This window comes from Hyperolius riggenbachi, chromosome 6, assembly GCF_040937935.1.
Source record: "Hyperolius riggenbachi isolate aHypRig1 chromosome 6, aHypRig1.pri, whole genome shotgun sequence".
NCBI classification, from domain to species: Eukaryota; Metazoa; Chordata; class Amphibia; order Anura; family Hyperoliidae; genus Hyperolius; species Hyperolius riggenbachi.
The window spans coordinates 310234438-310250072 of record NC_090651.1 but is presented as its reverse complement, the minus strand read 5'-3'; the positions used below and the strand labels follow the sequence as shown (position 1 = coordinate 310250072).

At 44.2% G+C, this 15635-nt stretch overlaps 1 protein-coding gene across 4 annotated transcripts in view; it reads left to right on the top strand.

Moving 5' to 3' along the window:
- The window catches only part of GRIN2D (glutamate ionotropic receptor NMDA type subunit 2D), a 982184-nt gene that overhangs the window by 514025 nt on the left and 452524 nt on the right, over positions 1 to 15635 (top strand). For all 4 annotated transcript variants that reach the window (XM_068241305.1, XM_068241308.1, XM_068241304.1 and 1 more), the window contains one exon: positions 12836 to 12950. In XM_068241305.1, coding sequence (XP_068097406.1) covers positions 12836 to 12950 — 115 coding nt within the window. The remainder of the gene's footprint in view (positions 1 to 12835; positions 12951 to 15635) is intronic.

The following is a 15635-nucleotide window of genomic DNA, read 5'->3' as shown; positions in this document are numbered from 1 at the left end:
GCATGCCCCGATCGCGGGGGGCAGGGGTCGGAAATTCCCCCCACCCCCTCCGCTAGCGCTCCCCCCTCTGCCCGCTTCCCCATACAAAAGTTTCAGGAAGTACCGGTCCGGTGGTAGTGGGTGGCTGGCAGTGGGCGGCACTGTGAAGTGAGTGACTGAGGAGGAGGAGTCCGGAGAGTGACGCGTTGAGGGAGGCCGGGCAGCGGGCGGTTCAGCAGTAGTACCGTACCCCCGACCCCCCCCGCGATCGGGGCATGCTCCCCCCTTATGCCTGCGACCCCATAGGGCCCCCAAAAGCGGGATGTTCGGGGAGTTCGGGGTTCGGCCCGAACATGCCGAACATTGCGGCCATGTTCGGCGAACTTTCCCGAACATCCAGGTGTTCGCCCAACACTAGTAACGTCCCACTGTGAAAGCAGCCTAAATGTAACAGGAAGAGCAGTGAACATGCACTGGTATTTTGGAAGCTATAATCATTTTCTTATTGCCGTACTTTGTTTATTTTTTAATTGCCGTGCTTACCATATTTTGTGAACAGATCCCCTGGTCATGTGACTGGCTTCTTTAACCTCCCTGCCGTTCTAAATATTTGCTGCGCACGGCAGGGAGGGTGTTTTTTTGCATTTTTTTTTAAGCATGTAGCTAGCCTAGCGCTAGCTACATGCTTCCCCCCTCCCTGCGGCATCCCCCCGTATGCGCCGATCGCCGCCGGCGCATATGCTCATCCGGAAATCCTGTTCTAAACGGGATTCCCATGAGGGCTTCCCCGTCGCCATGGTGACGGGCGCGATGACGTCACCGACGTCGTGACGTCAGAGGGAGTCCCGATCCACCCCTCAGCGCTGCCTGGCACTGATTGGCCAGGCAGCGCACGGGTCTCGGGGGGGGGGGGGGCACCCTCTGATGCGACGGGTAGCAGCAAATCGGCGCGGAGCGGCAGCGATCGTAAGTGACACGCAGCTAGCAAAGTGCTAGCTGCGTGTATAAAAAAAATATGCAAATCGGCCCAGCAGGGCCTGAGGAATCCTCCGCGGCAGCTTACCCCGAGCTGAGCTCGGGATAATGGCAAGGAGGTTAACGGGAGTTTGTCTGCCATGGCTGCATAAAAAAAGGAGTTTCATATTTGTATTTTCAGTTATATAGCTTTTTTTTTAATAACATTGCACTGTGTCACAGTTGAAGTTTTAAAACCACACTCAGGTCTGGAACCCACTAAAGCGATTTTTTGAGCGTTTAGGGAGCATGAGAAATTGCTAGCGATTTCCCTAAACGCTCTGCCAATGTGACTGGATGGTGCAAATTCCACAGAAGCGATTGCGATTAGCAAAATCGCAAATGCAGGACATGCAGCATTTTGGGAGCGTTTGCGTTTCAATGTAAAGTAGATCATCACTGGTGTAATCGCTCATCAAAACTTGCACGGAGAGATTTAAAGTTAATGTACCCTGTAACAAAATTAAAAATAATTGAAAGGACCAATCAGACTTTAAAACGCTAAACGCTAATCGCTACACAACCACTGGCAAATTGATTACACTTTCTAAAATCGCTCCCTAAAATGCTCATGAAATCGCTCACAAACTGCTCATACAAAACGCTAGCGATTGCGATTAGCAATAGCGTTTTGTAGTGGGTTCCAGGCCTCAGAGCCATATGCAATTCACTTTTTCTCCTGAATTTTCTCCTCGGTGATATTTTCACAACTTGTCATAAAATGCCTTCTAGCCACCAGCAAGCAAGAAAATACTCAAAATAAATGTGATTGCATTTTTCCACCAACTTTTGGGTAGTTTTCCAATTGTAAAGTGTTGAAAATGTATTTTAAACAAAAGATGAAAAAGATGTCCTAGAAGGTAACTCAGGAGTAAAAGTAAATTGCATATGGGCCCCAGTCTTTTAAGCTATAAAACAAAGCAGAAATAATGGGCTTAATTCACTAAGACAAATAGCAAGCCTTATCAAAGTTAACACGCCTTATCAGAGTAGCATAGCGAGCGATACGAACCGGCAGGGGCTCAGGGCAGGACGAGTGGAGCTCTTGTCTTTGCCAATTAGCAGGCATAAGTTTGCTATGCGAATTGTATAAGGTGTGTTAACTGTGATAAGGCGTGTTATCTCTGATAAGGCATGCTATTTGTCTTAGTGAATTAAGCCCAATAACCCTTTGAATTTAACTGCAGTAAAACCTTATCATAAGCTGTCTCTTAAGCCCAGTGCACACCAAAACCTCTAGCAGATCTTCAAAACGCTAGCCGTTTTTGAAACTGATTTCAGAGCGATTCTAGGCATGTTTAGAGACGTTTTCTAAACATGCCTAGCGTTTTTGGGAGTGTTTTTGTGTAGCAGATTACAAATATTCCAGTCCACCAAACGAAGTTGCGATCACAATCCTGCCCTCCCAAATATTGTTACAGTAAAAGCTGTTACTGAACAGCTTCTGTAACAAAAACACCTGGAAAACCACTCTGATGTGGCGTTTTCCACAGTGGTTTGCGGTTTTCCTATACTTTACATTGAGGACGAAACGCTTTTGCAAACCGCAAATGTGCAGCAGGAGGCACGTTTGCAGTTTGGAAAAAAACCTCAAACCGCTGGTGTGCACCATCCCATTGAAATACATTAGCCAAGCGTTTTCACAGGCAGATGCGGCTGGCGGATCGCTGCTAAAACCGCTCGGTGTGCACTGGGCCTTACGGTTTATTTGCTGTTTAAGTGCTTTAGAAAACTGGACTGTATTTGACCCAGTGGCTCAGAGAAGCACTTTTGGATAGCTAACAGCTGAATTTTTTTTTTAATTTTCCTGTACTGGAAAACAATATGAGATTCTTTTCTTTGCTACTAATGTTCTATATCTTAGCTGTGCTACACATGCAATTCATTAGTTCATACATTTATTTTCAGGGTTGTTTTAAGCAGATGTTTGAAATAAGCACAGTGAAGCACCATTGCACATTTGCTCCGGTAATCCTGCTACACTGTTGGTGCATTCGGTTGATCAGTAGCAGCCAGAGCTATTATTTTTCTGGATTGAAGTTTCATTGATAACCACTTGCCCATGCTTTCCAATCCCGATTCTCAAGCAAGCTCATATCTAGCAGAGGGTGAATGACCTGCACTTTATCTCTTCTCCTTCAGAAGCTCAATCTTGTCTTGATGCAGGAGATAAAACATTATTAGTCCAACTGTACACTCAGGAACTTCTTATTGCTCTATCTTTCATCCATTGCTGTTTCTTATTGGGGTTACAGTCATCAGCTGCTCCAACTCTTGTGCTTCTCCTTCTTGTAACATAACATCTTTCAGTGAAATACCCATTTCTGCTTCAGTGTTTGCGCTAACAATTGTTCCAACAGCAATACGGTACAAAAATTAAACCGCTTTTTAAAGGGGAACTGTAACCAATCTCCCACAACTGTTAGGCTGGGTTCACATAAGACATAGCGTGAAAAAGTAGCGTTTTATGCAGGTGCGTGTGCATTTTTGTAATGCGTTTTTAATGCATTTTGCATTTCGAATTTGCGGAACGCAGGAGCGATTTGACTGTGTTTGTTTGCATTTTGCTGTCGTGAATGCTGCTATTGCGACCTCCTGGCCGCAATAGCAGCATAGGGGGCGATATACAGGCTGGGAGCGAGAACAATCACTCGCGTTCCCATGCCTGTCGGCCGGTGACGGCGAAACCGGAAGTCGTCGCCGGCGGGTCCAGAGGCATCGGAGCGGAGCTGCGAGGGCACCGATCGACTGCAGGGGGCTGAGGGAAGCCCCAGGTGAGTTTATCTCATTTTTTTTTTGACTTTAGGTTATCTTTAACCACTTAAGGACCACAGTCTTTTCGCCCCTTAAGGACCAGAGCCTTTTTCTCCATTCAGACCACTGCAGCTTTCACGGTTTATTGCTCAGTCATACAACCTACCACCTAAAGGAATTTTACCTCCTTTTCTTGTCACTAATACAGCTTTCTTTTGCTGCTATTTGATTGCTGCTGTGAGTTTTAGTTTTTATTATATTCATCAAAAAAGACATGAATTTTGGCAAAAAAATGACTTTTTTAACTTGCTGTGCTGACATTTTTCAAATAAAGTAAAATTTCCTATACATTTGAGCGCGAAAGTTATTCTGCTACATGTCTTTGATAAAAAAAAAAAAACATTCAGTGTATATTTATTGGATTGGGTAAAAGTTATAGCATTTACAAACTATGGTGCCAAAAGTGAATTTTCCCATTTTCAAGCATCTCTGACTGTTCTGCGCACCTGTCAGGTTTCATGAGGGGTTAAAATTCCAGGATAGTACAAATACCCCCCAAATGACCCCATTTTGGAAAGAAGACATCCCAAAGTATTCAGTGAGAGGCATGGTGAGCTCATAGAAGATTTTATTTTTTGTCACAAGTTAGCGGAAAATGACACTTTCTGACAAAAAAAAGAAAAAAAAAAGTTTCCATTTCTTCTAACTTGCGACAAATAAAAAAATGAAATCTGCCACGGACTCACTATGCTCCTCTCTGAATACCTTGAAGTGTCTACTTTCCAAAATGGGGTCATTTGTGGGGTGTGTTCACTGTCTTGGCATTTTGGGGGGTGCCTAATTGTAAGCACCCCTGTAAAGCCTAAAGATGCTCATTGGACTTTTGGCCCCTTAGCGCAGTTAGGCTGCAAAAAAGTGCCACACATGTGGTATTGCCGTACTCAGGAGAAGTAGTATAATGTGTTTTGGGGTGTATTTTTACACATACCCATGCTGGGTGGGAGAAATATCTCTGTAAATGACAATTGTTTTATTTTTTTTACACACAATTGTCTATTTATAGAGATATTTCTCCCACTCAGCATGGGTATGTGGAAAAATACACCCCAAAACACATTATACTACTTCTCCTGAGTACGGCGATACCACATGTGTGGCACTTTTTTGCACCCTAACTGCGCTAAGGGGCCCAAAGTTCAATGAGTACCTTTAGGATTTCACAGGTCATTTTGAGAAATTTCGTTTCAAGACTACTCCTCACGGTTTAGGGCCCCTAAAATGCCAGGACAGTATAGGAACCCCACAAATTACCCCATTTTAGAAAGAATACACTCCAAGGTATTCCGTTAGGAGGATGGTGAGTTCATAGAAGATTTTTTTTTTTGTCACAAGTTAGCGGAAATTGATTTTAATTGTTTTTTTTCACAAAGTGTCATTTTCCGCTAACTTGTGACAAAAAATAAAATCTTCTATGAACTCACCATACTCTTAACGGAATACCTTGGGGTGTCTTCTTTCTAAAATGGGGTCATTTGTGGGGTTCCTATACTGCCCTGGAATTTTAGGGGCCCTAAACCGTGAGGAGTAGTCTTGAAACCAAATGTCGCAAAATAACCTGTGAAATCCTAAAGGTACTCATTGGACTTTGGGCCTCTTAGCGCACTTAGGGTGCAAAAAAGTGCCACACATGTGGTACCGCCGTACTCAGGAGAAGTAGTATAATGTGTTTTGGGGTGTATTTTTACACATACCCATGCTGGGTGGGAGAAATATCTCTGTAAATGACAATTGTTTGATTTTTTTTTACACACAATTGTCCATTTACAGAGAGATTTCTCCCACCCAGCATGGGTATGTGTAAAAATACACCCAAAACACAATATACTACTTCTTCTGAGTACGGCGATACCACATGTGTGACACTTTTTTGCAACCTAGGTGCGCTAAGGGGCCTAACGTCCTATTCACAGGTCATTTTGAGGCATTTGGATTCTAGACTACTGCTCACGGTTTAGGGCCCCTAAAATGCCAGGGCAGTATAGGAACCCCACAAGTGACCCCATTTTAGAAAGAAGACACCCCAAGGTATTCTGTTAGGAGTATGGTGAGTACGGCGGTACCACATGTGTGGGTCTTGATGGGTGGCAGTGACAGGGGGTGATCTGTTGGGTAGGTGTGCTAGGGGGTGACAGGAGGTGATTAATGGGTGTCTCAAGGTGTGATTAGAGGGGGGAAATAGATGCAAGCAATGCACTAGCGAGGTGATCAGGGCTGGGGTCTGAGGACGTTCTGAGGTGTGGGCGGGTGATTGGGTGCCCGCAAGGGGCAGATTAGGGTCTAATCTGATGGGTAACCGTGACAGGTGGTGATAGGGGGTGATTGATGGGTAATTAGTGGGTGTTTAGAGGAGAGAAGAGATGTAAACACTGCACTTGGGAGGTGATCTGATGTCGGATCTGCGGGCGATCTATTGGTGTGGGTGGGTGATCAGATTGCCCGCAAGGGGCAGGTTAGGGGCTGATTGATGGGTGGCAGTGACAGGGAGTGATTGATGGGTGGCAGTGACAGGGGGTGATTGATAGGTGATTGACAGGTGATCAGTGGGTTATTACAGGGAATAACAGTTGTAAATATTGCACTGGCGAATTGATAAGGGGGGGTCTGAGGGCAATCTGAGCGTGTGGGCGGGTGATTGGGTGCCCGCAAGAGGCAGATTAGGGTCTAATCTGATGGGTAACAGTGACAGGTGGTGATAGGGGGTGATTGATGGGTAATTAGTGGGTGTTTAGAGGAGAGAAGAGATGTAAACACTGCACTTGGGAGGTGATCTGATGTCGGATCTGCGGGCGATCTATTGGTGTGGGTGGGTGATCAGATTGCCCGCAAGGGGCAGGTTAGGGGCTGATTGATGGGTGGCAGTGACAGGGGGTGATTGATGGGTGGCAGTGACAGGGGGTGATTGATAGGTGATTGACAGGTGATCAGTGGGTTATTACAGGGAATAACAGATGTAAATATTGCACTGGCGAATTGATAAGGGGGGGTCTGAGGGCAATCTGAGCGTGTGGGCGGGTGATTGGGTGCCCGCAAGGGGCAGATTAGGGTCTAATCTGATGGGTAACAGTGACAGGTGGTGATAGGGGGTGATTGATGGGTAATTAGTGGGTGTTTAGAGGAGAGAAGAGATGTATACACTGCACTTGGGAGGTGATCTGATGTCGGATCTGCGGGCGATCTATTGGTGTGGGTGGGTGATCAGATTGCCCGCAAGGGGCAGGTTAGGGGCTGATTGATTGGTGGCAGTGACAGGGGGTGATTGATGGGTGGCAGTGACAGGGGGTGATTGATAGGTGATTGACAGGTGATCAGTGGGTTATTACAGGGAATAACAGATGTAAATATTGCACTGGCGAATTGATAAGGGGGGGTCTGAGGGCAATCTGAGTGTGTGGGCGGGTGATTGGGTGCCCGCAAGGGGTAGATTAGGGTCTAATCTGATGGGTTACAGTGACAGGTGGTGATAGGGGGTGATTGATGGGTGATTGATGGGTAATTAGTGGGTGTTTAGAGGAGAGAAGAGATGTAAACACTGCACTTGGGAGGTGATCTGATGTCGGATCTGCGGGCGATCTATTGGTGTGGGTGGGTGATCAGATTGCCCGCAAGGGGCAGGTTAGGGGCTGATTGATGGGTAGCAGTGACAGGGGGTGATTGACAGGTGATTGACAGGTGATTGACAGGTGAGCAGGGGGGATAGATGCATACAGTACACGGGGGGGGGGGGTCTGGGGAGAATCTGAGGGGTGGGGGGTGATCAGGAGGGGGCAGTGGGCAGGGGGGGGGATAAAAAAAAATAGCGTTGACAGATAGTGACAGGGAGTGATTGATGGGTGATTAGGGGGGTGACTGGGTGCAAACAGTGGTCTGGGGGGTGGGCAGGGGGGGGGTCTGAGGGGTGCTGTGGGCGATCAGGGGGCAGGGGGGGGGGAAATCAGTGTGCTTGGGTGCAGACTAGGGTGGCTGCAGCCTGCCCTGGTGGTCCCTCGGACACTGGGACCACCAGGGCAGGAGGCAGCCAGTATAATAGGCTTTGTATACATTACAAAGCCTATTATACATACGTGTAGCGGCGATCCGGGTGCTAGTAACCCGCCGGCGCTTCCGAACGGCCGGCGGGTTACTACGAGCGGTGGGCGGAGCGAGTCCCCGGCGGCTGATCGCGTCACGAATGACGCGATCGCCGCATAGCCACTCCCGCAGCTGCCCCCGCCGATGGGCGTATTGCGGTCGTTTGGGCCCGGACTTTGCCGCCGCCCATCGGCTGGGGGCGGTCCTCAAGTGGTTAAAGTCGCAGCACAGTATTACAATGCAAAAAAATACATACAGTGTACAGTAGGTATAGATACAGCATACAGTAGGTACAGTAAAGCATATAGGCAATGAAAAGTATGCTTTCCTGTACCTGGTAACATGTGCATTTAGTGGTAATGCACTGCAGCCGTGGGATACTATAACGCTAAACGTTACAATGCAACCCTAACGTTGCACTGTGAATGTTCCATAGGCATATCATTGCAGTGCGGTAAGCTGCGTTATAAGACTTTATACCGCAGCTCCACAACATCCCACTGTGAACCTAGCCTCACCCCGGGTGGGGACAGCTTTACTGCTTGGCATCACTGCTGAATGGTTGTTTGTTGTGTGCTCCGAAGTGATTAGAAACAACACCGGCGCCCTTATTTAATTCACTTTTTCTCCCAAGTTTTCTAAAAGGTGATCTTTTCACACCTTATCAATAAAATGCCTTTGAAGCCACCAGCAAGCAGGAAAATAATTTAAAGGAGAACTGTAGAGAGAGGTGTATGGAGGCTGCCATATTTATTTCCATTTAAGCTATACCAGTTGCCTGGCTATCCTGCTCCTCCTGAACAAGCATGCAGCAGATCAGGTGTTTCTGGCAATTTTGACAGATATGACAAGATTAGCTGCATGCTTGTTTCTGGTGTGATTCAGCCACTTCTTCAGCCAAATAGATCAGCAGGGTTGCCAGGCAACTGGCATTGCTTAAAAGGAAGTCAATATGGCAGCCTCCATATACCTCTCACTACAGTTCTCCTTTAACAGTCCTTTTACGCCCATACTTTTGGTACGTTTTCAGTTTAAGAGAAAACTTAGAAGAAAACGTGAATTGAATAAGGGCCCAGTCTCCCAGAGTGCAGTGGGAGGAAAAGGCTACTTAACTAAATTGTTTTTCTTAAAGGGAACCAGAGATGGTCTGGAGAGAAAAAAAATTATACATACCTGGGGCTTCCTCCAGCCGCCTCCTGACTGACCGCTCCCCCGCCGCCACCCTGCTCTGCCTGGATCCTCCGCAATTTACAGCATACAGTGCATGTGCAACCTAGCTGTGCGCGCACACAAACGTGGAGGGAAGCAACTGCGCCGACTGGCCTAGACTGAAGTACTTTTGGGGACAAATTTCAGAGAACCGAGGCAGTGCAGGAGGATGACAAGGGAGATATCAGGCCGGAGGTGGCAGGACAAAGCCCCAGGTATGTATAATTTTTGTATGTATAATTTTTTTCTCCAACCCATCTCAGGTACACTTTAAGCATTTCTGATGCTAAAACCAGGATAATTAACCAGTTCGGCCTATCTGGACGAGCTTCCTCGTCCAGATAGGCACTGCTGCTGCCGCCGGCTGGTGCGCGATCGGGCGCGCCCGCCGCTAGCCCCCCGATCAGTGAATGGAAATATATTTCCCATTCACTGATCTAACTTCCCCGCAGAAATACCGACGCTTTCTCTCCAGAGAGCGCCGTATTTCTGCCCCCAGGAAACTTCTCCCCAGCATTTTAGTTCCTGGATGCGAGATCGCATCCAGGACTTTTTTCACTGTGGCCATCTTGTGGCCAAATAGTAAACTGCACCCACATACATTTTTAATTAAAAAAAAAAAATATTTTACATTAGCAGTTTCCCTCCTACACCAAAAATTACCCACGTACACTTTTTTTTATTAAAAATAAAAAATACAATTAAAAAAAAAACGAAAACAACATAAATAGTTACCCAAGGGTCTGAACTTTTTAAATATGCATGTCAAGAGAATATGTTATTATATTATTTAAAATTATAAGCTTATAAATAGTGATGGACGCAAATTGAAAAAATGCACCTTTATTTCTAAATGAAATATCGGCACCATAAATTGTGATAGGGACATCGTTTAAACGGTGTAATAACCGGGACAGATGGGCAAATAAAATACATGAGTTTTAATTATGGTATATTAATTTCAAACTATAATGGCCAAAAACTGAGAAATAATGAATTTTTTTCATTTCTTTCTTAATCTTCCTGTTAAAATAGATTTAGAAAAAAATAATTCTTATCAAAATGTACTACCCAAAGAAAGCCTAATTAGTGGCAGAAAAAACAAGATATAGATCAATTCATTGTGATAAGTAGCAATAAAGTTATAGGCGAATGAATGGGAGGTGAACGTTGCGCGGATGCATGAGATTTTCGGACTGCGGTGCTGAACCGGTTAACATAAATGTAGGTATCCTAAATAATTAACTAAATTCTACTACAGTATATGTCATTATGGTGCATTATGCTGGTCATTTAAGTCATTGAGCGCCAAAATCACCAGGATTTCTGTAGTGGACAAAAATTAAACCAGCTGAAAAAGCCACACCAAATACAGGTTTGCTTTCTCAAAACAGAAGGTGTTCGGCTTTACACCAAGAACATTACTCCCTTTAATCCATCCTTTCTGGTAGTATTATGCATGCCTGGGGACATAAAGGAATAATTGTTTCACATTTACTTGCTGAGCTGGAGAGATACATTATGTGTGTAACTTCTTGCTTATGTAAAGATGAATAACTGCAGATGCCTTCTGCTTTGTGCAGACTGTAAACCACATGTTTGTTATTGCAGTTTAGCTAGGTAGATCCATTTACCTTTTTTACATCTTTACTTGCTCAGACAACAAATGTTTTTTGTTATGCTTAAAAAAACTATGATTTTCTTTTTTAGATGAATATTAGCAGTGAAAATATTCATTAAATTATAAGCTTTTTTGTGGATGAGTAAAAACTGAACTTTGCCCAATGTTATTTAAAATGAACCTGATGTGAGAATTTTATGGAAGCTGCCATATTTATTTCCTTTTAAGCAATACCAGTTGCCTGGCTAACCTGCTGTTCATCAGCCTCTAATACTTCAGCCATAGACCCTGAACCAGCATATGCAGATCAGGTGTGTCTGACAATATTGTCAGAACTGACAAGATTAGCTGCATGCTTGTTTCTGGTGTGATTAAGCCACTACCGCAGCCAACTAGATGAGCAGGACTGCCAGGCAACTGGTATTGTTTAAAGGGAAACAAATATTGCAGCCTCCATATCACGCTCACCTCGGGTTGACTTTAACTAGTTAACGCTTTAAATTGACGAAGGCAATCCCAAAAATGCATTTGTGGATTTGTATCCAGTAGTCACTTCTGCCTCTTGTCCTGCATGTTGTATGAAGAGTGTCAATAAAATGCTATTTATTCAAGTTTACATGCAAATGTAATGCAGATTGTATGCAGAGACATATTAACATGAAATGGGGCTCTAGGTAAGTACAACTTTGGGCTTACCCTTTATAGCCAGTTGGCCACTTGGCTTTTTTTGGTAAGATTTGGTGGGCGACTAGCATCAACCAGACACCTTGGGCCATATGCAATTCTCTTTTTCACCTGAGTTTTCTCCAAGGAGATAATTTTTCATCTTCTATTTAAAATAACTTTCTAGCACTTTTCAGCTGTGAAAAGTACTGAAAAGTAGCTAAATAGTACTATCAGGATTATTCTGAGTATGTTCTTGCTTTCTGTTGGCTTGAAAGACGTTTTATTGACACATTAAACCTATCACCTTGGAGAAAACTCAGGAGAAAAAGTGAATTGCATATTGTCCCTTGGCCCATATGTAATTCACTTTTTCACCAAAATTTTCTCTTAGGGCCTGTTCAGACTATCTGCGTATGAAGAATGCGTTTAAAATCAAAGAAACGCAAGTTGAAAAACGCATGCGTTTTTCTTGCGTTCTAATGCGTATTCTATTGCGTTTTGCACACACACGTGACCCAGGGGAAAAAAAGAATTATGGGAACCGCAGAGGAAAACGGACTCTAAAAACGCAATAGTACGCGTTTTTGATACGCGTCCATAGACTTTCATTGCGTCCGTTTCTTTGCGTAATGCACAGAACTGCATGCAGCAATGCGGATGAGAAACGTATGCGTCTCATACGCATACATGTGAACTAGCCCATTCAAAAGCATTAGGAGCCGTTCCTATGCGTTTTTGGTACCCAGACACGTTCCCTGAAAACGTCTAGGAACGCGCATAGTCTGAACAGGCCCTAAGGAGATAATTTTTCATTTTCAATTTAAAATAACTTTCCAGAACTTTTCAACTATGAAAGTACCAAAAAGTAGTTGAAAAAGTACTTTCAAAATTATTTTGAGTATTTTCTTACCACCTGGTGGCTTAAAAGGCATTTTATTGACATGTTTACAAAGGTGAACTTGAAGAAAACTAAGGAGGAAAAGTGAATTGCATATGGGCCCTCTTCTCTATCCAGGCCCTAGGCAGCTGCCTAAGTTGCCTTGTAGATGATCCAAGTCTGATTGTATGCAGCATTATATTCAAATGAACTTCCTGTCAGATTTGATTGGTCCTGATCTAAGTTCCATACAATCTGCATTAAATTGGCACATGGGATATATAACACCTCAGTGACCATCCGTCTCTAGTTGTGAGCCTATGGCCTTTGCTGTTTTTTTATGCAGTACACAAATTCTCAAATAGCGCTTCAAGTTCAAAGCACGTATTTAACTGATTTGATAGCTATGATTTAGAAAGGGTGTCAGATATGGGCAGATTAATGACCTGTGTCAGTCAGGAACACATATTGCTATTTTTGCAGGATTCTGGTAGATTAGTCAATCAGCCATAAGGACCCTAGAGTAGAATACCAAATGCAGTGCGTTGCTGCTGTCATTTACTGAGACTGGCATGCTCTCTTAACAGATATTTCATGAACATCTCCTGGGGAGGAAAGGACTTCTCATTTAATGAAGATGGGTACCTCATCAATCCTGCGCTTGTGGTGATTGCTCTCAACAAGGAGAGGAACTGGGAGGTGGTGAGTGCCTGTGGTTTTACTTTCCTCATAACTTCATCCTGCAAGAAACATTCCATTTGCTTCTATTTGCTCTCAAATCATCATCATAGATTGTCATTCACCTTTGATATGTTTTAATTATATTTTTTTTGTATATAACCTAACGTACTGTAGATAAATGCAGGTAAGCAAACTGTGCTTTGGGCCCATTGCACACTTGCACACTGCATTGCACCATATTATTCTTCCCTGCCGCATCCCCATCACAAAAGCCATGCAAGTCTATGGAGACTTGCAGATTTCACGCGATGTGCCGCAGTGCGTCAGAAGTATCCAAATTGCCACAACGCAGACGCAAAGGTTGCATCGCGTTACTGCATAAACCGTGCCTACAGCATGTATTATGCAGTAATGTATGTCAATGGGCGACGCAGTGCACATGCGCGGACTGACGGTAATCCCAGTCATGTACTTCCTGCATGGCAGGGAGTACGTCACTAGCCAGGAAGTGGCGCTATGCATAACCATGCAAGAAGATATGCTATCCAGGTGCAACACGCTGGTACAAGCAAGTAAAAGCTTCAATACTCAGGTCAATAATCAATGCTAATAAGGCAAACAGGTTGAAAAGAGGTGCGGTGGAGGGTTGACAATCGTTTCAGTGCTATGCATATGACCCTGTTATCACACCGTAGCATAGGGTCATATGAAGGTTGATTTCTGCAGTGCGAGGCAATGCTTTCACTGCATACCACCACAATTAATAGGTGTGCAACTGGCCTCACTAGAGCAAGTGCTATAGTTACTTTTTTTTTTTTTTTTTATCTCATTGAATGAAATATTTTAATTGTTTGCCTTCAGTGCAAGAGAGGAGAATATAAAGTATACTGCAGTTTGCTAGCATTTTTTTTTATTATTCTTGCAATGCAAGGCCTTGTTGAATTAATAAAGTGAAATCAGATTCTTCAGTTGTTCACCTGAGGAAATTCCACCCATGCACTAGCACAGCTTGTTTTGGCGCATGGCTCTGAGAGTCAAGCACTGAAACTGGGCGCCCCATAGCAGCAATGCTATGCTGCACAGGACACGTAGTAGTAATTTGGGGCTCTGGCGGCTGCCAGACCCAGAATAACATCTCCCTCCGAGTTGTGACAACTCGGAGGGGAAATAGTATTTAACGCCGCCTCTGTATTTTGTGGCAGCGGTGAAAGCCGTCATTCGGCTCTTACCACGCTGAACTGAGCGGCGCCGAGATGACATGCACCCATTTTTTAAGCCATATCCTAAATGTGAACTGGTGAAAGGATCCATTAGACCCATTAATGCAGAATCCAGGAATGGAGTGTCTGCCTTCCCGTTGGTCACCTCAGGTCATTAGTAGCTGCTCCCAGAAGAAGCTGTGCTACATAATGGCCTCATTTCACTAAGCTTTATCAAACACTTGAATAATTTACCTCATGGGTAAAATCTAATTTTGAATTCACTAAGGTGTTATATATTTATCGAATGTTTTATCAATAAAACGTTCAATAAATCTATAACACCTTAGTGAATTCAAAATTAGATTTTACCCAGGAGGTAAATTATTGATTGTTTGATAAAGCTTAGTGAATTGAGGCCAATGGCATGGTCAGTCTTTAGAAAGTACACTGGGACTGGAAAAAAGTGAAGAACTAGGACTTCCTAGTTGTAAAAACTATAGGTTTCCACATTAAAATGTGCAGAAAGGAGAAAAAGTGTGTATCGCTCACAGCAGGTTGGAAAGAAGCATGTATTTTATGCATATATTGGTTAAAGCAGTGTTCCCCAACCCTGTCCTCAAAGCCCCCGTGCATGTTTTGTGGAAATCCACAGAGGTATTTAATCAGCTCTGCTGAGACACTAATTACCCCACCTGTAATTGTGTGTGGTTTTCTGCAAAACATGTACTGTTGGTGGGCTTTGAGGACAGGGTTGGAGAACTATGGTCTACCGGAACCATTTATGACCACCTAGCCAGTAGGTGTTATTTTCCCTGAGACCGCTCAGTGCAGGGGGCTTATTCTTTCTCTTCCCCGTTTCTTCTCAATAACTAGCAACATACTGTGCATGCCCATCCTGTCCAAGCATGCATGCCCAAGAAGAGCTATTGCCTGATAAAGATCTAAGGACACTTGAATCAGGAAGTATGTTGATTTAGCCAGATGGTTTGGATGGTAGGCAGAGGGGTGTTAAGGCTAAGTTTCAGGAAGGTGAATTGGGTCGGAGTCATTTTAAGAGGCAGGTTAGGGTCAGACATCATTCAGGAAGTGAAGTGGCTAAGAAGGAAACAGCTTAAACCCTCACTTACATCACTGTCACATAGGCAAGCTGAAATAAAAATGAGCCACTTGGTTCAAATTTATTGGCAAATTCATTAGTATGTGTTGGATCAAACTCAAAATGGATCAAACTCAAGGAGCTGCAAGCACAAAAACACATTGCATAGGAACTGTAGTAAAAATTATATGAGGAATAAAATAATACCTCTTTGTGGCTGTCTTCCATTCCAATAACTGGGCCCCCACTAATGTGCCCAGGATTGTATAACAAGTGTGACTACCATGACTCCCCTCAACCATAACACATGCAGCCACAACAACACCTATTATGGAGTGGGGGGCTGTAAAAAGTAATGGCTCCCACAGCCCTGCTGCTGCAAGTGTTGCTCCCCCTATAGCTACATCT